The 24,854-nt window shown below is 51.6% G+C and overlaps 1 protein-coding gene across 1 annotated transcript in view; it reads left to right on the top strand.

Annotated features, from left to right (window-relative positions):
- The window catches only part of ALX4 (ALX homeobox 4), a 51,987-nt gene that overhangs the window by 10,950 nt on the left and 16,183 nt on the right, over positions 1–24,854 (top strand). Inside the window, exon 2 of the mRNA XM_027979052.3 lies at positions 23,801–24,111. Within this exon, the coding sequence (XP_027834853.1) occupies positions 23,801–24,111 (311 nt within the window). The remainder of the gene's footprint in view (positions 1–23,800; positions 24,112–24,854) is intronic.

The raw sequence follows: 24,854 nt of genomic DNA, 5'->3' as shown, positions 1-24,854 counted from the left end.
CCTCCTCTCCTTGGGGCTCCCCGCTTCCCTGCAGTGAGTTGGGGGGGGGGCTAGTTCTTCTGCTGAAGCTCCTCCCTGGGTCCACCCACCTCCAGTCAGCCCCGCCCCTCCCCAGGGTTCTGAGATTCCCCGCCCCAGGGGATGCCCCACTCTGCTCAGGCCTATATGCCTTCCTAAGCTTACAGCCCAGATGAGAAGAAACATTGAGACTTAAGCCTGGGATGGAGTCAGCCCCCACGGGTGGCGGCCGACAGAGGTGGAGGAGACTCTGCTGGAAGGGCTCCCCCCTCCCTCTGTAGAGAAGGAGGTGGGCATAGACAAGCTAAGAGAGGTGTGCAGCCAAAGGCTCCTCCCCCCCATCCAACACATTCTGCTGCCAGTTGTGCGCTGTGTTGTTGGGTGTGGAACACTGGGCAGTGAGTGAGGTGATTCTTGCCCACGGGGAGGTAAATGTGCAAACATGGCGGTTCTTGGGAAAAGTGCAAATGGACTGGGACTTGGTGGGTAGGGGCATTTGAGGTGGGCCTTGGAGGTTGAATAGGAGTTCACCAACTGGAAGAGCTGGAAACAGCACTCGAGTCAGCAGAGAGAACTTGGGTCAGGAAAGTACATGGAATGCCTGGGAAAGAGCAGGTGTGTGACTTGCGCGGGCGTGATGGGTACAGGCAAGAATCAGCCTGAAGGACAGCAGGGGCAAAGCAGAGGGGGCCATTCACTTTCTGACGAGGGGTTCAGACTTTGGGAAGCCCCCTGGAAGCCTCTGAGCAGTGCAGTGAGAGGCTGTGACCCCAGACTTAGTGTGGCCTCTTTCAACATTCAAATCTTTATTTTAATTAGGGATAATTTTTATTGTGGTAAAATATGTGCTATGCTATGTCATGTCTGAATCTTTGTAACTCTGTGGACCATAGCCTGCCAGACTCCTTTGTCCATAGGATTCTCCAGGCAAGAATACTGGAGTGGGTTGCCATGCCCTCCTCCAGGGGATCTTCCCCACCCAGGGATCAAACCCGCGTCTCTTGCGTCTCCTGCATTGGCAGGCGGGTTCTTTACTGCTAGTGCCACCTGGGAAGCCCATGGTAAAATATACGTAACTTAAAATTTACCATTTTAAGGATTTAAAGTGGAAATTCACCGGCATCAAGTACATTCGTGGTGCTGTGTGACCATCACCACTATTTCCAGAACCCTTTGATCATCCCAGATGGGCCCATTAAACAAGAATCCCCCACCTCCCTCTCCTCCCATTCCCTGGAAGCCTCTGTTCTACTTTCTTTCTCTGAACTTTCCTACCCCAGGCACCTCATAGATGTCAAATTACACAATATTTGTCCTTCTGTGTTTGACCATTTTGTCAAACCATCATTGACCGTCTGTCTTTCTTCTTTGGAGAAATGTCTATTTATTTGCCCGTTTTTGAGTTGCGTTCTTGGCTTTTGTTGTTGAGTTATAGGAGTTTTATGTGTATTCTGGATATATCTATATACATATATGTGTGTTAGTCGCTCAGTCATGTCTAACTCTTTGCAACCCCATGGACTGTAGCCCGTCAGGCTCCCGTGTTCATGGGATTTCCCAGGCAAGAACACTGGACTGGGTTGCCATTCTCTTCTCCAGGGGATCTTTCTGACCCAGGGATCGAACTCTGGTCTCCTAGATTACAGGTGGATTCTTTAGCATCTGAGCCACCAGGGAACCCTATATATATATATGATAATCCCTTGTCAGATACATGATTTGCAAATATTTTCTCTATTGTTGTCTTCCCACTTTCCCGATAGTGTCCTTTTGATGCACAAAATTTAATTTTGAAAAAATCCAATTTATCAGTTTTTTCCTCGGTTGCTTGTGCTTTCATTGTTATACTCAAGAAATCATCGCTAACCCCAATGGCAGGAAGATTTTCCTTTTGTCTTCTTCTAAGAGCTTTATAGTTGTAGCTCTTAAGTTTAGGTCTTGAACCACGCTGAGTTAATTTTTGTAGATGGTATAGGATAAGGATCAATCTTTATTGTTTCATATGCGGATATCCACTTTTCCCGGTATCATTTGTTGAAAAGACTGCCCTTCCTCCATTGAATGGTCTTGGCTGCCTTGTCAAAAATCACGTGGCCCTGTACTTGAGAATTTATTTCCAGGCTCTCTATTCTGTAGCACTAGTCAATGTCCCCAGTGTGGCATGGCCTCCTGAGATGAAGGTCCAGAGTTCTAGAATATGAGGAACCTCGTTAAGTCATCCTGCTCAACCCCTCGCCTCCAGGCCAACGACTGACCCGCCAAAGAGATTCGGTCTGGGACGCATTTGTTTCCCAGGAGCCAGAGCGGATGAGAAACAGGGGAGGGCCGAGCTAGTGGCGAGGGTGCCCACACCCCAACCCTGGCCTCTGACTAGGCCTGTGGCCATACTTGGGAGCCCCCGTGTCCATCAGCTGCGTCTCCCGTGAGGTCATGGCCTTGGGGTAGATTCTCATGTGCTCTCATGTGCTCTCACACTACCCCCCAAGAGGACCAGATGGAGAGGGCTCCCTTCCATAAGGTGACCCCAGAGCCCTTTCCCCATGGGGCTGGGCGGAGCCCCCGGAGGGAAGTCCATGCACCCCACCCTGCTCTGTACTCCTGGGCCCGTGAATGTCCTGAAGGTTTTCTGCTTCCTCCTCATCAGAGACATCTGCTGCTCCCTGTGGCCCACCCCAGAGCTGTGTCATCCCCAGCTCTGCCCAGGGAGTGGCTCAGCCAGGGACCAGATAGGATTCAGCGCCCCTGGTGGGTAACCAGAGGGGCGGGGGGCAATGGAGGGCAACGGAGAGGTGAAGCAGTGAGAGCCCCAGAGGGGGCTCGCTCATGAGACCAGTACTTCCTGCCTCGAGACCCCCAGTTGGTTAAACAGAGGCCTGGTCTCCCGCCCAGGTGGAGTGGGTTGCCATTTCCTCCTCCAGGGGATCTTCCCTACCCAACGATTGGACTTGCATCTCCCAAGTCTCCTGTGTCTCCTGCATGACAGACGATTCTTTATCTTCCGAGCCTTCGGGGAAGCCCAAAGGCAAGTAACAGGCGCAGCATCTAATGCCTTGGAATCTTAGAAACCGTGTTCATCCTATGATTGGGCTGCGCCGGCTGCCTGAAGCTTCAGGTGCCTTTGGTTCAGTGAGGCCAGTATAGCCAGGACCTGGGAACAGATTTCAGCCTGTCCGGCTCAGTGACCTTGGGCAAATGAGTTGACCTCTTTGCCTCCTTGCCTCAATTTTCCTTGTCTGTAAAGTGGGCATATGAATCATATCTACCATGAAGGAATGTTGTGAGGATTGAGTAGGGTGATATAGGTAAAGAGCTTACAGGAGCAGAAGTGCTCAATAAATGTTAGTTGTTATTGTTGATAATAGGATGTTGCTGGAACTTTGAGTAGGTGAGGCCGGAAACTTTGACAGACAGTTATGGTTGACTTGAAGGCATAAAATTGAAAAATCAACAAATTATTGCTGAGTCTATATTGTGTGGTTGACAAAGCATTTTAAAATACGGATGAGTGATGAAAAAAGGGTGTAAGCTGGCTGTCTGCCCAGCATGGGGGCTGGAGGGATCAAGGAGGGGAGAAGGGTAGTCCTAGGCCCCTCAGACCCTTCAAGCCATGTCTGCTGGGGAGTTTAGGCTTCCCTTCCTTAAACTCGCAAGAATGACCGCTCCTGGAACGGCCTCCCCATTGGCTCGGCATCAGCTCTGTGCCAGGGATCAGGGGCTGCCTTGGAAAGACCTTGCCTGAGTGGGCAGCCAGGGCCAGGGTTTACCTAATGAGCTACCCAGGACTCAGCCCCTCGGATAAGATTACAGAAAGCCCCTTTTGTGCTCCGTGAGGTCCATTCTCACTGTTTCGTGGGGTGAGTCATTCCCCTGACGAGTATCGTGCTGTCGCTTCAGTCGGGTCTGACTCTGCGACTCTGTGGACCCGTAGCCCGCCAGGCTGCTCTGCCAATAGGATCCTCCAGGCAAGAGTACTGGAGTGGGTTGCTATACTCTCTTCCAGAGGATCGTCCCGACCCAGGGAATGAACCTGCATCTCTCACATCTCCTATGTTAGCAGGCGGGTTCTTTACCACTACCACCACCCTGGGTAACCCTGAATAATCTTATCTGTCTCTATCAACCTCAGGAAACTTTAACTGGAAACCTCACAATTAATCCAGCCATAATTTTCCCCTTCTTGTCCAAGGGGAGAAAACATACTCTTGCTTTTGGGGCTTGTAAATGATTGTTTACTTTACCATGAACACATCTGGAGGAAGAAAACACTTGATTTTGGTGGGAAAAACATTCTCTCTAGGCCGATGTGGTTGTTCGACAGACTGAGACAGTTACTTAACAAGATTCATTTAATTCAGGTATCTGTTGAGTTGGTTGTTCAACAGGTATTTTTTGAGTGCCAGATGTGCGGACCAGAGTTTGTCAGGACGTTTCCCTGTCTGTGATGCAGATGCTGTCTAATGGTAGAGGCTGCCGTGCATCCACGCTTGGCAATGCTTTGTGGAAAGCCGTCGAATTATTAGGAGTAGTTCGGGGGCTTCCCTTGTGGCTCAGCTGGTAAAGAATCTGCCTGCAATGCAGGAGACCTGGGTTCGACCCCTGGGTTGGGAAGATTCCCCTGGAGAAGGGAAAGGCTACCCACTCCAGTATTCTGGCCTGGAGAATTCCATGGACTGTATAGTCCATAGGGTCGCAAAGAGTTGGACATGACTGAGCGACTTTCACAGAAGAAGAAGGGGAGTTTGGAGGAGGGCACAGCAGAGACTCTACAAAGAGGAAGTGGTAACAGACTTGGGCCTGGAAAGGTGATTTGGGATTCGCTGGCAGAAAGGGCCCCGACACAGCCCTGAATCACCAAGGGCTGTGTGACAGCAGACAGCAGTGCCAGTGGGAGCGGCGGTTCATTTCTGGAACTATCCCTCTCGACACTCCCCACCCCCAGATAGCTTTTGGGTGGTATGCTGGGTGGAGGACAGCGAAGGCCGCAAAGAGAGAATTCTTCTGCAGCCGTTAAATATTGGTGTGCCTGCATAGGAGAGTCATCCAGATGTTACCAAGTGTCTAAGCGGGAGCGAGGTTTTTGGAAGGAGCTTGCAACTGCTCTGACCTTTGTCAACTGGCACATAAGCCACACTGTCTTCAGGGCAGCGCTTAAAATTACAGTCCTCCTTTCATGGCTGCATTACAAGTTGCAACCTAACCTAGGTCAGAATGCATTGATGGAAGGGGCTTTCTTGAACATCGGCTAGCAGTTTTAAATATCTATAACAAATGACAAGCGGAATAGGTTCAGTGTTTCACCCCGTTTATTTCTCTGTTATATGTATGTAGAAATGAGCCTTGATTGGAAGGGGACTGGGGTGGGGGGAGCTGCTTGGGACAGAGGTCTGTGGAATGTTCTGGGCAGCTGGAGCTGGGGAAACTTGAGCTGAAGAGCGTACACCTGGGGCGGGGGCAGGGGCAGGGGGAGGGTGAGACACTGCAGCTTGAGGGGCTCTTCTGCGGTCTCGCAGCCGCCCTGGCCTAACTTCCCTCCAAATAATAAGTGTGTTAATCTCCCATGGAGGATTCCTGTTGACAGACAGCGCACTGGGTGTCAGGCAGAGGTGTGCCTTCTCGCCCTTGGCCTCACTGAGATCTCACAAACATGCTGGGAAGTGGGTCCCCTCCCCTTTACTTTACAGATGAGGAAGCCGAGTCCCGCTTTGCCAAGGCGTGAGTGGTTTGGAAGCCTCCTAAGCAGTCTCCCTGAGAAATTTCCCCATCTCTTTGATGGGGAGAGCTGACATTTCTTCATCGTATGCACAGAGCTAGCTGAACACAGCTTCGACAGACCCCTCCAACCAGATCGCTGCCCATCTAGAGATCTGGAGAGGCCCCAGACACACTGCTTCCCACGCCAGGCTGGCCTAGATAGATGCCCCTGCCCTATCCACCTCCCTCCACCATAATCACTGCCTCCTTCATGAAGCAGGGCTTTTGTAAGGGAGGGGCTGTGCTTTATTGGACTTCGTGTTTCCATCACCTGGAGCTTTGCCCAGCACATAACTAGCGCTCCAGAAATGCTGCTGAATGAATGCATGCAGCAAGTCAGGGGCAGTTTCAGGAGTCAACCCAAGTCCGTCCTGCTCCAAAGACTTCTCATTCATTTCACCTAGAGCAGGATTTCAGCTTCTCCCTCTTGCCTCCCTTGGATCCAGCAATGGTATTACAGTGTCCCCAAGGGGATGCTTGGGAATGTAGGTTTTCTGATGCAGAGGAGAAGTGGAGGCCCTGAGGGGTTAAGGAGATAAGGACATGCCCAAGGCCACATGGTTCTGTGAAGGTAGAGGGGGACAAGGGGCAGACACACCACCGAGCTGACCTGAAATCAGAAGACAGTCCTTCCACTGACAGGCGATGTGATCACTCAGGGGGCTTCCGTATCCTGCCTGAAAGGGAAGGGATGGCCCAGGGTGGTCCCTGAGCTCTGGGGCTTCTTGTTGGGCTGAAGGGAGAATGGAGGAGGTTCCTTCTGTTTCTCTGGGAGTAGACCCAGCCTGGGCTGGTGCCCCTTCCCCCTGCTGAGTCCCTGGATCCCCTCCAGCCTCATGAGGCAGGGCTTGGGGATGAGACCTGGGCTGGGCCAGGAAGCGGGGAGCTGGGAAACCTCAGTGTCCATGAGGAGGGCTGCTCACAGGGGTAGTTAGAGTCCCTGACTGAGGTCACGACCCCAGCCCACCCCAGGGAACATCACGAGGTGATGTCTAAGTGTTAGATCATAAATGGGGCTTCTCATGGTGACCCATGGGCTTCCCTTGTAGCTCAGTTAGTAAAGAATCTACCTGCAATGAAGGAGATCCGGGTTCGATTCCTGAGTCAGGAAGATCCCCTGGAGAAGGAAATGGCAACCCTCTCCAGTGTTCTTGCCTGGATAATCCCAGGGACAGAGGAGCCTGGTGGGCTACAGCCCGTGGGGTCGCAAGAGTTGGACACGACTGAGCGACTACACCACCGAAGCCAGCACATGGTGACCCCAAAGCTCTGTTGAGGTTAGTCCTCTGAGATGGAAATTTCTCCTCAGGCTCAACTGTATCACCCAAAGACAAGACCGAGTCAGCCAGTGCCCTCCCCAGCCCCCAAGACTGCCTGCCTGTGTCCAAGAGACAGCTCATCACCACGTGAGAGGCCGTGGACGGGACACGAGTCTTGGAGTTGGACCATCTGGGTTCAAATCCCAGCTCTGCCCCTCCTCGCTTTGTGATCTTGAGCAAGTCAAGCTTCTCTGGACCTCAGTTTCCTCATCACTGACCTCTTGGGGATCTGAGGAGAATCAGATGAGACAGTGAGTGGGTCAGAACTGCTCCAACGCAAGCAATTGTGTGAGTGTCTCATTGTTGTCACCAGCCCTGGGGGAGGGCCCTTAGGGCTTCTCACTTAGTAATTTAGGACCAGTTCAGCTGAAAGCTGGGTGTCCTGTTTTGCCATAAAATGTGGTCATCGGGCCTTGCCAAGGCCTCTGAGATGTCAGTTCTCAGGTCAAGTTCACATCCTTGCTAAAGCCTCTCCTGACCTTTTCAGCCAGCACCGGCCACTCTTCTCGTAGAGCCTGCCTTGCCCAGCTCTTGCTGTCAGGCCGTGGTGTCGTCTGTCTGTTCTGTGAGGCCATGTCTAAAGGGAAGCCCTGGGGAGGTGCTTGGTGAATGAACAAACAAGTCAACCAAGGAATGAACAGATGCAACCCAAGCCACAGCGTCAGGGAGAAGAGAAGAGAAAAGGATCTGGGGCCTAAGCTAGGATACGGAGAGGACCGTGGGGACTGGAGGAAGGCCGGACAGAGGCCCACAGGGACCCTAGCCAGTGGTGGACTTTCTTTTCTTTCTCTCCAATTTTTAAAAAAATTTAAAAATACAAGTAAAAATAAAACTTAACCATCATAACCATTTTTAAGTGTACGGTCCAGTGGCATGAAGAGCATTCGCAATGTTGTGCAACCATCACCACCATCCAGCCTCATAGCTCTCTTCACCTTGTCAAACTGAAACCCTGTCCCCATGAGACACTAACTCTGCACCCTCCTGGGCCCCAGCCCCTGGCAGCCATTGCTCTACTTTGTGTCTCCGTGAACGCGACCACTCCAGGGACTCATGTAAGTGGAATGGCGCAGGATTTGCCTTTCTGTGACTGCTTTGTTTCATTCAACATGATGTCCTCAAGGCTCATCCGTGCTGTAGCAGGTGCCGGAATTGCCCTCCTTTCTGAGGCTGAATAATCATCCTCTGTGTGGAGGTTCATCTCCACCGACGAACACGGGTTGCTTGCCAGTTCCAGCTATTGTCGGTGGGCTTCTTTTTAACCACTTCTCTTTGGATTCAGGGAAGCCTTACCTGTTTGGACTAACTGTAAGAGAGCTGAAATTAAAATAGGCTCAAACAATACCAAGTACTTTTAAGTTCCAAGGATAGCTTGACCTCAGCTAACAAAATACTGCCTCCTACGGTCTTAGAAGAACCGCATTCTTTAATGGGGTCTATGGAAAAACGAGAGTTTCCATAGGACTGGGGAGTCAAGGTTTGTCCCTTGAGTTGATCTGCCTTGTGATTTTGATTTCAGCGTGCAAGCCCTTTTGCAGAAGTCGTGGATGGTGCTGGTGAGGGGGAGGCAGAAAGATTGCTTACTAGACTCTAGTCTGGGTCCTGTACAAATTGTCACAAATGCCGGTTTACAACTTGGATTCCTGGATAAAGTGCTTTCTTCCTATTTGTCTGCATTCTTGTTATTTTTAAAAGCTTTTCGTTTTGACATGTTTTCAGACACCAGGAAAAGTTAAACATAGAATACGAAGGATTCCCAGATCCCTTTGACACCGATCCCCCATATCTTAAAGTTTAACCATATTTGCATTATTGCCCTTACTCTCTCGTGTGCTCTTTCTGTAGGTATATAGTAATATATATTCAGATGCACACATACATATTATTTCTTTCAGAACCGTTTGGGGGTAAGTCGCAGACATAGGCCTTTTTACTTTTAAATACTTCGGTATTTAGCAGAGAATTGAATATAAATCCAGACCCAGTGTCAGGAAGAGGAAAAGAAAGAATTAGTTGAATGTAAATTGGGGGATGGAGTGACCCTGAAAACAAGGTCCCGAGAAAAGGCCTTGCTCCACATTGAAGGGCCCAGATGTTCTATGAAGTTCAATCAGGACAGTTTCACCAGAGCCAGCACTGAAGGCTGGACACGTTGGGCAGATTTAGAGGCATCAGAGAGGAGGAATTTTCCAGTGGCTCCCGCTCTTTTCTTCCCCTTCTTCCCTGACTCTGTCACCTGGCTGCCCTGTCCCAGCCCCACACTGGGTATCCACTCCAGGAGGGCCCAGAGGAAGATGCCCCAGGCTTAGGGTTCAAATCCTGCCTCTCAGCAGCTGTGCATTCTTAGACAAGTCCTTTACGCCCTCTGGCCTCAGTCTCTGGAGCTGTAAAATGGGCATATTTCACATGGCTGTTGTAAACAGCAGTGAGAGCATGTTAGTAAACCATGAAGCTCCTAGTGTGTAGTGAGAGCCCAGGGTTGAGTCCTTTTCCTTCCTGATTCTGGGGAGCCCCCTTGATCCTCTGGCTTACAGGAAACCCCTCCCCTCAGTGTGGAGTGATGGAAGAGGGGCCTGCAATCCCTGCGACTGCTGACGCTTCCCTGGGGAAGAGCCCACAGAGGAGCCAGCAACAAATCCGTGAGCCACCTGGACAGCCGACTGGGCAAAACTGGGGTGGGGTAGCCTGGGCATGGCTCACCTGTCAGTATCTGGAGGGCCAGCGATGCCCCTCGGGTCTCCACGAAGGGAGGAGATTGCAGGCAATAAGAAGAACTCGGGTCAGGCCAGCCGCCCGGTGGCGGTGACGTTCAGTGGATTCCCTCTCTCTGAGCCTCAGTTTGCCCATCTGTAAAATGAGGGTGCTCAAGGCTGGGGACTGACACGCCAAGAACTTGAACACCCTCAGAACCAGAGGCGGAAAGAGCCCTGCAGAGAAGGGCAGGGACCCGCCTCACCCGCCGCTGTGTGGAGGGTGGGATATCGGCAGACACATAGTAGGGCTGAATCACCACTTGTTTGGCCAGCCCCCCGGGAAGGGGCCTGGGTCTTTAACCAAACTGGGAGAAACACCTGGGGCCCTGGGGCCTCACTTCTGGCCCTGAGGAAGGTAATTGGGACTGCAGTGCCTCCTGGTGGCCAGTGTGAGCCACTGCAGCCTTGATCCTGACCGGCAGGATGGGGGTGCCTAGAGCCTTCAGGCAGGGGCCCCCGCAAACCTGCCCTGTGGGTGAAGACAACATCCCAGTCTTGGCTTCCTGGAGGGGGCTGCACCTCCTCCGTAACCCTCCTCTCCTCTCCCTGGCAGGAGATCAGGCAGGGCTTGCTGACGTGAAGAAGCAGAGAAGCCAAAAGCCTTGCCCGAGGCCATAGCAGCAGCTGTAGCTCCATGGGGCTTTGGTCCTACACGACCTGCCCCCGTGGCTGGCTTCTCTGAGCCCCATCACCCCACAAGGACCAAGCTCCAGCCCCATGCCACAGCCGCCCCACAGCAGAGTGTGCTGGGGGATCACAGCCCCACACCGGCTCTGGAGCCCAGCCTCATGGCCTCGGGCCCCCTTGCTCTGGATGCCCTTGTCCCCCTCAGCAGGGCACGCAGAACTGCCTGGAGCTACCAAAGGCAGAAGGAGCCGGGGCCCAGCTCAGGACCCCGAAGTGCATCAGGGCAGCCCTATTCCCAATGGCTCACGGTCGAGCGGGAGGCCAGACCACACCACCGTACTTCAGAGTGGGAAATTCAGCCTTTAAGAGAGAAGCCCGACCCTGGGGTCAGAGAGGAAGAAGGAGTCACCTTTGCATTGAGCCTTGGAAGCTCAGTAGAAACAATTCACAAAAGAAGAAATGCAACAAATTAAAAGTTAACTTCACTAGTAACGTGTGCCTGTGTGTGTAAGGGTGCTTGGCCTCAGTCATGTCCAATTCTTTGTGGCCTCATGAGCTCTAGACTGCCAGGCTCGCGGGGTTTTTTTCGGCAAGAGTACTGGAGTGGGTTGCCATTTTGTCCTCCAGGAGATCTTCCCGACCCAGGGAGCGAGCTGCTGTCTCCTGCATTGGCAGATGGACTCTTTACCACTGAGCCTCCTGGGAAGCCCACATTAAAAAAAAAAAAAAAAAATTAAATTCAAATGAGATTTCACTTTTATCCATCACACTGGCAAAGATTTTTATAAACAGTGTAATGATTGGTACTTGTCCTGAAGCAGGCAGGCATGCTGAAAAAATGGGCACATTTCTAGAAGACACACTTATCAGAGCTCTTAAGGTGTGACTATGACCTACTCAGTATTTCTAGTTCTTGGAACTTTTACAAAAGTAACTGCCACAAAAATATCAAGGGACTTAACTATAAAGGTATTCATCACAGGCCTGTTACTATTTCAAACAATCAACAATTCGTGTGCCCAACAGTAAAGGACTGAGGAAAGAAAATAGAGTTTGTATTATAGGATACTGAAAGAGGAACTCCCCAGGTCATTAGGTACCCAGTATGCTACTGGAGATCAGTGGAGAAATAACTCCAGAAAGAATGAAGGGATGGAGCCAAAGCAAAAATAATACCCAGCTGTGCATATGACTGGTGATAGAAGCGAGAACTGATGCTGTACACAGCAATATTGCACAGGAACCTGGAATGTCAGGTCCATGAATCAAGGCAAATTGGAAGTGGTCAAACAAGAGATGGCAAGGGTGAACATCGACATTCTAGGAATCAGCGAACTAAAATGGACTGGAATGGGTGAATTTAACTCAGATGACCGTTATATCTACTACTGCAGGCAGGAATCCCTCAGAAGAAATGGAGTAGCCATCATGGTCAACAAAAGAGTCTGAAATGCAGTACTTGGATGCAATCTCAAAAACGACAGAATGATCTCTGTTCATTTCCAAGGCAAACCATTCAATATCAGTTATCCAAGTCTATGCCCAAACCAGTAATGCTGAAGAAACTGAAGTTAAACGGTTTTATGAAGATGTACAAGACCTTTTAGAACTAACACCCAAAAAAGATGTCCTTTTCATTATAGGGGACTGGAATGCTAAAGTAGGAAGTCAAGAAACACCCGGAGTAACAGGCAAATTTGGCCTTGAAATGCAGAATGAAGCAAGGCAAAGATTAATAGAGTTTTGCCAAGAAAATGCACTGGTCATAGCAAACACCCTCTTCCAACAACGCAAGAGAAGACTCTACACATGGACCTCACCAGATGGTCAACACTGAAATCAGACTGATTATATTCTTTGCAGCCAAAGATGGAGAAGCTCTACACAGTCAACAAAAACAAGACCAGGAGCTGACTGTGGCTCAGATCATGAACTCCTTATTACCAAATTCAGACTCCAATTGAAGAAAATAGGGAAAACTGCTAGACCATTCAGGTATGACCTAAATCAAATCCTTTATGATTATACAGTGGAAGTGAGAAATAGATTTAAGGGCCTAGATCTGATAGATAGAGTGCCTGATGAACGATGGAATGAGGTTCGTGACATTGTACAGGAGACAGGGATCAAGACCATCCCCATGGAAAAGAAATGCAAAAAAGCAAAATGGCTGTCTGGGGAGGCCTTACAAATAGCTGTGAAAAGAAGAGAGGCGAAAAGCAAAGGAGAAAAGGAAAGATATAAGCATCTGAATGCAGAGTTCCAAAGAATAGCAAGAAGAGATAAGAAAGCCTTCTTCAGCGATCAGTGCAAAGAAATAGAGGAAAACAACAGAATGGGAAAGACTAGAGATCTCTTCAAGAAAATTAGAGATACCAAGGGAACATTTCATGCAAAGATGGGCTCAATAAAGGACAGAAATAGTATGGACCTAACAGAAGCAGAAGATATTAAGAAGAGGTGGCAAGAATACACGGAAGAACTGTACAAAAAAGATCTTCACGCCCCAGATAATCACGATGATGTGATCACTCATCTAGAGCCAGACATTCTGGAATGTGAAGTCAAGTGGGCCTTAGAAAGCATCACTATGAACAAAGCTAGTGGAGGTGATGGCATTCCAGTTGAGCTGTTTCAAATCCTGAAAGATGATGCTGTGAAAGTGCTGCACTCAATATGCCAGCAAATTTGGAAAACTCAGCAGTGGCCACAGGACTGGAAAACATTAGTTTTCATTCCAATTCCAAAGAAAGGCAATGCAAAAGAATGCTCAGACTACCGCACAATTGCACTCATCTCATATGCTAGTAAAGTAATGCTCAAAATTCTCCAAGCCAGGCTTCAGCAATACGTGAACCATGAACTCCCTGATGTTCAAGCTGGTTTTGGAAAAGGCAGAGGAACCAGAGATCAAATTGCCAACATCCGCTGGATCATCAAAAGAGCAAGAGAGTTCCAGAAAAACATCTATTTCTGCTTTATTGACTATGCCAAAGCCTTTGACTGTGGGGATCACAATAAACTGTGGAAAATTCTGAAAGTGATGGGAATACCAGACCACCTGACCTGCCTCTTGAGAAACCTATATGCAGGTCAGGAAGCAACAGCTAGAACTGGACATGGAACAACAGACTGGTTCCAAATAGGAAAAGGAGTACATCAAGGCTGTATATTGTCACCCTGCTTATTTAACTTCTATGCAGAGTACATCATGAGAAACGCTGGACTGGAAGAAACACAAGCTGGAATCAAGATTGGCGGGAGAAATATCAATAACCTCAGATATGCAGATGATACCACCCTTATGGCAGAAAGTGAAGAGGAGCTAAAAAGCCTCTTGATGAAAGTGAAAGAGGAGAGTGAAAAAGTTGGCTTAAATCTCAACATTCAGAAAATGAAGATCATGGCATCTGGTCCCATCACTTCATGGGAAATAGATGGGAAACAGTGGAAACAGTGTCAGACTTTATTTTTTGGGGCTCCAAAGTCACTGCAGATGGTGATTGCAGCCATGAAATTAAAAGACGCTTACTCCTTGGAAGCAAAGTTATGACCAACCTAGGTAGTATATTCAAAAGCAGAGACATTACTTTGCCGACTAAGGTCCGTCTAGTCAAGACTATGGTTTTTCCTGTGGTCATGTATGGATGTGAGAGTTGGACTATGAAGAAGGCTGAGCGCCGAAGAATTGATGCTTTTGAACTGTGGTGTTGGAGAAGACTCTTGAGAGTCCCTTGGACTGCAAGGAGATCCAACCAGTCCATTCTGAAGGAGATCAACCTTGGGATTTCTTTGGAAGGAATGATGCTAAAGCTGAAGCTCCAGTACTTTGGCCACCTCATGAGAAGAGTTGACTCATTGGAAAAGACTGTGATGCTGGGAGGGATTGGGGGCAGGAGGAGAAGGGGACAACCAAGGATGAGATGGCTGGATGGCATCACGGACTCGATGGACGTGAGTCTGAGTGAACTCCGGGAGATGGTGATGGACAGGGAGGCCTGGTGTGCTGCGATTCATGGGGTCGCAAAGAGTTGGACACAACCAAGCGACTGAACTGAACTGTGCAATGGAATACTACGCAGCCATTAAAAATGATGTATTAGCAGAAGAATATAGAATAGGATGGAAAGATGTACAGGGTAGTGATAGGTTTTAAGAAAGGCTTTTATAAAAAATTATGTTTCCCTTTCCTGCTCGTGATTTATAGTTTTCTTCTTGGGGCTTGTCTTCGTATAGAACATAGATACCTATGTGAAGCGGGGGTGGGGAGGAAAGCCACGAAGCTTCCAGAGGCAGATACCCAGGGAGAGTGGGAGTTAGCCAGATGCACGAAGGGCAGAAGGCATCCCAGTGAGAAGGACACAGGGGTGGGGAAGCCTGAAGCCGCTCGAGCAGTGTGTTGGGGGCACGCGGGCAGGTCGGTGGAACCAGAAGCGAGGTGGAGGGGCGGGTGTGGCAAGACCTAAGTGTGGGGAGGACGGTGGCCAGTCCTGGCTGGGGAATCCTGAATACCACAGTCACCCTGACTCGAGCATTTTCAGTTTTAGCAAAAAATAACAAATAAAAATCTAACAACAAAACCGGTATGTTCCGTTTAATCTGAAGTTCAAATAAACAATGAATAATGTTCAGTACATTGTGCCCCTACATAAAAACGGGTTCCATTCCAAGAGTGAGTTCGTAACTTCACTTGGTTCGTTAAGTCCAAGCAAGTTAGCCTAGATACCCAACTAACAAAACCGGCTATATAGTACTGTATGGAAATAGGTTTATCATACTTTTCACACAAATAATATCAATAAAAACAAACAAAAAATAAAACATTTCTCATCTTCCAGTAGAGTACCTTGAAAAGTGCAGTAGTACAGTATCACAGCTGGCATAGAGGAGCTGGCATCCCGCACACAAGCAAGAAGAGCTGCTGGCTGGAGGAGGGACAGGAGCTGGGAGATGGCAGAGCTGAAGGATTGTCAGCTGGTTGGGTGGCATCCCTGACTCAATGGACAAGAGTTTGAGCAAACCCTGGGAGCTAGTGAAGGCCAGGGAAGCCTGGTGTGTTGCAGTCCATGGAGTTGCAAAGAGTCGGACATGATTTAGCAACTGAACAGCAACAGCGAGAGCTCTGGGAACCAGCGAAGGCCTTTGGAGAGGGTGGCCTAGACCAGGAGAGTGTGTCTTAGACACTGTCTCTGGTTGTAGTGGAGCGTGGTGAGTCTGAGGGCAGAGAAACTGGTGAGGTCTGAATGTAAGCCTTGCGGTGTACGGGCTTCTCGTTGTGGTGGCCCCTCTGGTGGTGGAGTCCAGGCTCCAGGGCACCTTGGCTTCAGTACTTGCCGCACGTGGGCTCAGCGTTTGAGGTTCCCAGGCTCTGGAGCACAGGCTCGATAGTCACGTTGCAGTTTGGCAATCCACTCCAGTATCCTTGCCTGGAAAAGCCCATGGGCCGAGGAGCCTGGTGGGCTGCAGTTCACGGGGTTGCAGAGAGTCGAACACGACTGAGCAACTGGCAGACAGACAGATGGGCTTAGCTGCTCCACAGCATGTGGGGTCTTCCCAGACCAGGGATCGAACCTGCGTCCCCTGCACTGGCAGGCAGATTCTTTACCCCTGAGCCACCAGGGAAGCCCTGTACTTTGCCTATTTTTTATTTTTAAAATAGCATGCTGAAAAATTTAAACTGAGGAGGGAGCGTGATTCTATGAATTTGAACACGTTCCTGTACAGACCCGAGTACTCAAAATCACACCTGGGATACAAGCTCCGATAATTCCACACGCCAGCCCTTTGGGGTTAAAGCCACCCCAGCCCTCAGCCCCAGGCCGTCTGGGATCCGTCCTCTGTCCTGGTACCATTTATTCTCCAGTTGCTAAGCCGTGTCTGACTCTTCATGACCTCATGGACCGTCAGGCTCCTGGGTCCTCCGCTGTCTCCTGGAGTTTGCTCAAATTCACGTCCACTGAGTTGGTTACCTTTCCCAGAATGGCATGCAATAAATAAGTGGAGTCAGGCACCGTATGCATCTGGAGACTGGCCTCTTTTACAGACAGTGATGCTGTCTTTGAGAGTCATCCACGCCATAGTTGACATCACTAGTTTGCTCTTTTTATCTCTGAGTAGTAGCCCATTGCGTGGCTGTTCCATGGTTTAAAGGACATTTGGGCTGTTTCCAGTTTGAGGCAATTGTGAACAAAGCCACTATAAATATTTGCATACAGGTTTGCTATGAAAAGAAGTGTTTGTCTCTTGAGGGCAAATGCCTAGCAGTGGGATTTCTGGCTCCAGCCATGAGAGTGTGTTTCATGGTGTAAGACAGCTGCGCTGTTTTCCCACCAGTGATGGAATCGAGTTCCACGCGCTTCAGTTCCTTGATATTGCTTGGTATCGTCAAGTTGTTTATTTCCATCACAGTAGGTATGTAGCCATATCTCATGAATATCCCTAGTAAATAATCTCTAACAGGTAATAATTGAGCTGGTTATTATGTTTGTTAGTTGCTCAGCCTTGTCCGACTCTTTGGGATCCTGTGAACTGTAGCCCGCCAGGCTCCTCTGTCCAGGAAATTCTCCAGGCAAGGGAATAGGGTAGCCATTCCCTTCTCCAGGGGATCTTCCCAAGTCAGGGATTGAACCTGGGTCTCCTGCATTGCAGGCGGATTCTTCACCATCTGAACCACCAGATGTATATCTTCTTGGGTGAAATGTCCTTTCAAATAGTTTACCCATCTATCCTCTAAGTGCCACGCTTTATTGCCATTCACTGGTTTCCCGCTAATGTGCTTTTTACTGTTCTTCCAGGACCCTGTCCAGGAAACCACATCACATTTAGTCCCCCATGTCTCAGCCTCCTGTGATGTGCGACCATTTCTCAGACTTTCCTTGTTTGGAGAAGCACAGTTGGGCCTTGGGTGGGTGTGTGTTGGTGGCAGGAGTGCCTACATCGCCTTGTGGGTGGCTGGCTGAGTCCCTGGCTTACCTGTCCTCTTCCACCTGGCAGTTCCTCCTGGACAGGAACACAGTCCATCTCAGCCCGGTACACACAGATATGCTCCACGTGTGTTTGCTGAAAGGTCGCCCCAGCACGAGCTCCCCCTTTGGTTTATTTTATTAGGCCTGGGCCTAAAACTCGGGCCATCCAAGCTGAACTCCAGACAGAGCCCAGTGGCAGATAAGGTGGGCTGGGGACATGATCGATGGCTCACCTTTAACCTCTGCCCCCACCCCGCACAACTGTTTGGACAGCGATGCGTTTACTTGGTGCCCTTTAAACAGCATGAAAGGGCCTCACGCTGGCCTGTTTTGTTTAAGGAGATTGCATTGGCGCTGTGCACGCTGCCACAGGGCATGTGAGGCTGGCTCACCCGAGAATAGGGCGAGCGGTGTGTCCCCCATAAAGCAGATGTTTGGAGGAAAAATAGATATAATCAAAACCATGGAGGATAAAATTACTCCAGCCCCTTAGACAGACGCTCCATACGTCAGAGCGTATGCACAACTACACACACACACACACACACACACACAACTCATGTTCAGACCCACCCATGGGTGCCTGCAGGCTCACGCTCACTCACACACACACACAATAGCACACATCCACTGGCACACACGCCCCACTGGTGTGCCTGCCCTTGACCATACAAGCCTGCACGCTCTGCAGACCTATCTGCAGGCAACCACACATATGCTCCCCACACCCATTCACAACAGCAGGCTTGTACTACATGCCCAAGGGCGCACATCTGTACACACGAAAGGGATACACGCAGAGAGGGCTCCAGCATCCTCTCCCCAAATGGCTTCAGAAGCTCATTCTCCTTAAATCACAGTCACAAAAATAATTCTCTTGAAATCACAGTCATGAAAAAAAAAATTAAGGTGAACTTTGGAAATCTTTCAAGGCCTTTCATGTCAAAAAAAAAAAAAAAAAAGGTTAGACTAGGTTGGAGCAACACCCTAGGGTTCAACCAGGATGAGTAGATAGAAGCTAAGGGAATGAAGGGGCTTTCCTGGTGGCTCGGACAGTAAAGAATCCGCCTGAAATGCAGGAGACCTGGGTTAGATCCTTGGGTCGGGAAGATCCCTGGAGGAGGGAATGGCAACCTACTCCAGTATTTTCGCCTAGGGAATTCCATGGACAGAGGACTCTGGTGGGCGAAGAATCAGACACAACTGAGTGACTAAGCACACAAGCAAGAGAATGAAGAAAGGTCCCCCGTTTCTTGTATCTCTGAAAAGCCAACAGCCAAGGCTGTCCGGCACAGACCAGGTGGCCCCCAGAAGAGGCGAGGCCTCCTCCCCAGGAGGAGAACAGGCTCAAGGGTGTCTGTGACTCCGGATGAAGAATAAGCCTTGAACCAAATGCCGCCCACTCATCGGAAGTGGTCATGGGAGTCTGAAGGGTGTGCATCCGTCCCGGGGGGCAGGCACTCCAGATTCTCGATGCTCTGTGCACAATACATGATTCCTCTGGGTAGTCTGGGATGTATTTCCAGATCAAGACATTCCAGGGGAAGCTGCAGCTTGTGAGGACATTGTCTTGGGCCCCCAAAGCCTGGGACAAAGCCCGCCCAGGGGTCCCTCCCCGCCCTGGGCGGGGCCAGAGACCGTGAGGAGGAGCTCCTCTGAGGAGGATGGGGGGAAGCCAGCTGGGCAGGCAGGTGGTCCTAGCGAGGTCTGTCATTGTTCAGCTGCATACCAGCAGCGGATGCCATGTGGCCTCAAGAAGGCGCGCCCGGCAAAGGGGTTAGCTGGGGGTTTCCAGGGGCCTTTCCTGTCTCCTGGTGTGGCAGTACAATAAATGCAGAGCCGGTTCCTGGCGGATCCTGCACCGGGTTTCTGGAAATGTCAATTCCAGAGCCCCCATTCGGCGCTCCTGTGGCCTCCCCCAGCGTGTCCTCTTGCTCACTGTGTGGAGACGTCGTCTGTGTCTGCCTGTCCTTCCTCCTGCCCTCCTTGCGGTCTGCCATCTTCCCCTCTTGTCCCTCAGTTATCTCACCTCCCCCTCCTGTTTCAGCTGTCAGTTCTGATGGAGACTCTACTCCCTGCATGCCCCTTTCATGCATCCTCACCACCTTTCTCCATTGTCTCCGAGGATGCGTTTGTTCAACAGACATCTCTGCACGTACCCTATAGGTACTGGCAGTGAGTGCACAGAGGTAGCTGGATCGGGGGAGAGCTCGATAACGTTTGTATTGTCCATTGATTCCTTGGTAACCTCCTGCTGGCCCTATCCTGGGCTGAGTAGGGACAAATGGCCCAAGGTTCCAGCCCTCAGGGAACTGGTTCTCTAACGAGAAGCTGGACCTTCAGGGTTTGATTAAAACATAGGCAGCAACTAGAAGGAGGGGGTCTGTATGATTGCTGCAGTCTGGCAAGGCTTCCTGGAGGAGCTGGCGCTTGACTGGACCTTGGAGGTCAGCTGGAAAAAAGGGACGTTCTAGGCAGGTGGACAGAGGAGGAGTGAGGGAGAGCAAGGAGGTCAGTGGTTTCCTTTGTTCAGGAGTGATTCAGCCTGAGGCTTGGGCCCTCTGTTTTCAGCAGCCGTCTTGAGGAGGGCCTTACGGAGCAAGCTGGGTCCTGACCAGGCCCAGGTCTTGGGCCACGGTGACAAGTCTCTACCGAGCCTCTCTGGATCCTCTAGTTGGAGAGCGATCTGCTGGCTTTGCCCAGGCCCAGCACCACCACCCATCCCATCCCTGGCGTTCTCCTGTCTCACACGGGCCTGTTAAACCTGACGCCTCCTACAGAACAGTAGCGAGAGCTATATTTATTCAGGAGGATGGAACACTCAGAGGCATGGTAGCCATCTCCAGGTGTCTGCAGGGCTGCCTTGGGGAAGGCCCATGGAGGTTTAGAACCCGCGCCAATGAGCCAGACTGCAGGAGAAAGTCACAGGCTGGACCTGTGGACAGATGTTCCAGTGGTCCTGGGGGCGATGACAGTACTGGGTGCAGATGCTTATAGGGTGGCAGGAGGTGGGAACTGATGCCCCCAAGCCTGGCTCTTTGGGAATGAGTACCTTGGCTTGTCATTCTGATGGGTTGGGTCAGAACCTTGGGGAATTTTCCTTTGCTGTCTCAATTAGGGGCCCAGCCTCAGAACCTAAAGTGAAGTAGGTGAAGTCACTCAGTCATGTCCGACTCTTTGTGACCCCATGGCCTATAGACTACTAGGCTCCTCCATCCATGGAACTTTCCAAGCAAGAGTACTAGAGTGGGCTACCATTTCCTTCTCCAGAGGATCTTCCCAACCCAGGAATCGAACCCGGGTCTCCTGCATTACAGACAGATGCTTTACCGCCTGAGCCACCTAAAGCATGATTGATAATCAAGACTTGAGATTTGGAAGGTTTCATCCTTCTTCAAGGGCCAGAGAGGCCTCGGTTTGCCAGAATCCCTTCCGTCTTGAAATCTTGAAGCCTTTCTAGTTAGCTGACGTTTGCCTGGATAGATATGCCCCCAACCTCTCCCCACTCCAGGTCCCAAGGGGAAGGTCCCACTGGAGACTAAGGCAGGAGGGCTGCCCCACGAGGCCGAGACTCCATTCCTGCCTGCTGTCCCCACTGTGTACAGGGCTTGCCTGCTCCCATTGGCACGGGAGGCTCTGGTACTTAGAAGGCGTTGTCTGAAGTCACAGGCAGACTTCAGGAGAACCGGGACAAGGAAGATCTCTGCACCTTGGGCCTGGGGTCTCCCACGCTGCTCCCCACACCATGCTATCTCCCCACTCCTACCCTTTCAGTGGGTGGATGGAGGTGGGGAAACTTCTCTACTTGGACGAGTGGGTGTTCAGCCAGCTCCACCCGCAGTGAGCCTAGAACCAGCTCAGCGGGGGTGGGCTTCTCCCAGGGGCCGCATCCTCACTCTCATCCTCGGGGACTGGTTCTCTGCCTCCTTGATGCACAGACCACACCTCTTGATTATGTGAGGCCCTGGAGATTCCTTCTGGTCTTCCCTGTCTCCCCGGGAAAGGCCCCAAGACCACTGGGTAGGAGTGAAGGACTGACCCAGAGCTGAGAGGCTGCACCCTGTCCCTAATTAGGGCACATTTCTTACTCTCTCTGGCCTCTGTTTCCCCTGAATTAGCACAAGGAGTTTAGTCCCTACCGTCCCTCGATGTTTATAACATGGAGTTTCCCCTGCCTCAGCCCAGCCCCTTTTGCTGTGTGGAGTGGTCCTGAGCCCAGGCTGGATGCCAGAGGATATGGGAAGGGTTCACGGGGTCATGGGATGGGGTCTGGGCAGCAGGGCTTGGGCAGAAGGGGCAGGGGCTGCAGCCACTGCCTGCCCCCCGAGTCTGGCCTCCAGGAAGTTGCATAACAGAGATGTTTATTTTTGGAGAGACTGGGTGGGATTTCTTCTCTTTAAAAAAAAAAAAAGAAACCCAAAACATAAAATGTATTTGTCTGCCAGGAAGATAAATATCTTTGCTGAAAGCTCTCAGCCCAGCTGCCAGCTGCAGTTTGCATGACGCTGTCACCAAAGCCGTGGCGGTCTGCATGTGCCTGGACTCACATGGGTGTCATCTGTGGTGCCCAAGGGCCGGCCCCCCAGCCTGCTGGCACCCATGCTGCCAGTGGCCCTCAGGAACAGCCTCCGGAAGCTGCTTCCAGGCCCGCTCTCAGCATTCACCTCCTCTCCCTTTCCTTACCGCCTTGGGGAGAATGACCGAGGCAACCTGTCCCTCTCAGCTCCCAGCAATAAGAGAGCCCCCAGTGAACGCAGAGCGCCAGGGAGGAGGGTGGATCCGAAGCTTCGGCCCCAGGATCTGATCAGAATCAAGGGACCAGGGCGAGAGGCAGCATCCTGACCCCTGACACCTGGGGCTCAGATCTACTCCCAGAGGAGGAGACTGAAGGTCAGAGTGGTGGGAGCCCACACCGACCACAGATGCTCGTTGTGATCAGAGCTTTCACATGTGAAAGGCTTTGTCGGATGCTCCCCACACATGTCTTATTACCCTGTATGTTATCTCACTCTATAAAAGTCACAGTCCCCAATGGAATTTGGCTCAGAGAGGGACTCACACCCCATCCACTCCCGCTCCTGGGCTCCAGGGCTCCAGGGAAGGCCTGCCCACTGGGAGGACTCCTCCAGGGCTAGACTCTCCTGCTGCTCACAAGTCTAGACCAGAACAGGGAGTAACTTTACCTGTAAGATGTTTTAATCCCACAGCTACCCTTTGAAAGAAAAGAAGGAAAGAAAGTGAAGTCGCTCAGTCGTGTCTGACTCTTTGTGACCCCATGGACTGTAGCCCACCAGGCTCCTCCGTCCATGGGGATTCTCCAGGCAAGACTACTACAGTGGGTTGCCATTTCCTTCTCCAGGAGATCTTCCTGACCCAGGGGTTGAACCCGGGTCTCCCACATTGTAGGCAGACGCTTTACCATCTGAGCCACTAGGGCAGTCCCTATGAGGGAGATCCAAGTATCTGTGCCCTCGTTTCACAGAGGGGGAGACTGAGGCACAGAGCAGTTCAGTGAATGGTCCAAGCACACAGCTCAGGAGTCAGACACGGGGGGAACTCACACCCTGGGGCCAGTTGCAGGACCTGTCCCCTAACCTCCACCCTGGGGCAAGTATGTCTGCCCAGGGCGCTGACGGGGCTATCTGAACAAGGATGAGCTCGCCCTCCCTGCCCTGCCCTCTGTCTTCTCACCTTGATCTGCACTGGCTAACTGGTCCTTGCCAGCTCTGAGTGTCCAGGAATCAGCTGGCAGAGTCCCATTCTGCTAGACCGCGGTTGCTGTGGGCCCCGGGACCATGAGCTTTGTGTAAATCTGCTGGGGCCCCCAGCTCAGCATCCTGGGCATGTCACAGGGAGGACCCCCTATTTCCTTAGTAAACACAGCCCCCACCTGGAGGGGCCAGGATGCTGAACCCCAAACAGAACCAGGCCAGGCAAGGAGAAGCCTCTCGTCCTCACCCTAAGGCCAGTTGGGCCAGACATGGCTGCTGGCTGAGCTCTTGAGTCCGAAGGACTGAGTCAACATCCTCAACACCCAAAGGAGAATTTCTGGCAAAGAGAGTCCTTCTAGGGAGGAGCCCAGGGTCAGCGGGGGTGGAGGGTAAGTGTTATAGAGGTCAGATTGGCTGGCCCAGAGTCATAGGACATGGGTGCTCAAAGGGGCCCATGCTGACCTAATGGCTCAGAGGCTCAGAGAGGACTTACCCAAGGTCACACAGCACGTTAGTGACATTAGAACCCAGGCCTCTGGACCTTGCATCCAGTGCTTCCCCGAGAAGGGAAAAGCAGGGAATGGCTCCCCCGTCCCTCCTCCCTCTCGGGCTGGGTTCAGCCATTGCTTTTTTGACTTTGTTTCCTCCCCCTTCAGCCAAAGAGAGCTCCCTGGGTGAGCCAGAGTTGCCACCCGACTCTGACACGGTGGGGATGGACAGCAGCTACCTCAGTGTGAAGGAAGCTGGGGTGAAGGGGCCCCAGGACCGGGCCAGCGCCGACCTCCCCAGCCCACTGGAGAAGGCTGACTCGGAGAGCAACAAGGGCAAGAAGCGGCGGAACAGAACCACCTTCACCAGCTACCAGCTGGAGGAGCTGGAGAAGGTCTTCCAGAAGACCCACTACCCCGACGTGTACGCACGGGAGCAGCTGGCCATGAGGACCGACCTCACCGAGGCCCGCGTGCAGGTCAGTGAGGGCGCCGGGGAAGGCGGGGAGAGCAGGGCCGGCCCTTCCGCCAGTGGCCCAAGCCAGGGCCGCTTGCCCGTCCCCAGGCGCACCAGGGCTTTCTTCACCTCGGCTCAAGGAGCTCGCCCCCCGCGCCCCTGCCGTAACCAGAGCAGGTAGGAGCTCGCCCCCCACGCCCCTGCCGTAACCAGAATGGGTAGGAGCTCACCCCCGCGCCCCTGCCGTACCAGAGCAGGTCTGCTTTTGTCCACGTTCCCATCCTGCTTCGTGCTCTGGTTGGAGCTGGCGTGGGGCTCCCAGGGGAGGGCAGGGAGCCCGTCAGCTATGCTGCTGAGTTCTGTGTGGCATGTGAGTCCAGGCTCTCTGGCGAAGGAGGTGATGACGATGACCGGTCTCTGCTCTGGGAGGCCTACCTCTTAGAAAGGAAGCAGGATGAACTTACAAGGCATCCATGGCGCCCCCTGGGCAGAAACCAAGACAATCCAACTCTTCTCTCTGCCCAGGCTGGCTGCCTCCTCCTCCATCTTTCAGGTCCCAGCTCAGAATGCCTCCTCTGAGAAGTCTTCCCAATCACCATGACTACTGCCCCCTACCATCAGCCAACCACCAAAACACTAATCCCAGCACAAGCCAGCAGAGCCCACCCTAGCTCAACACAACACAACACACCATAACCTACACCAACACAGCCCAGCACAGCCCAGCACAGCCCAGCACAAACAAGCAGAGCCTGAACCAACACA

The sequence above is a fragment of the Ovis aries genome, chromosome 15 (assembly GCF_016772045.2).
Source record: "Ovis aries strain OAR_USU_Benz2616 breed Rambouillet chromosome 15, ARS-UI_Ramb_v3.0, whole genome shotgun sequence".
NCBI lineage: Eukaryota > Metazoa > Chordata > Mammalia > Artiodactyla > Bovidae > Ovis > Ovis aries.
Note: the sequence above shows the minus strand (reverse complement) of the source record. Positions and strands in the feature narration are given on the sequence as shown.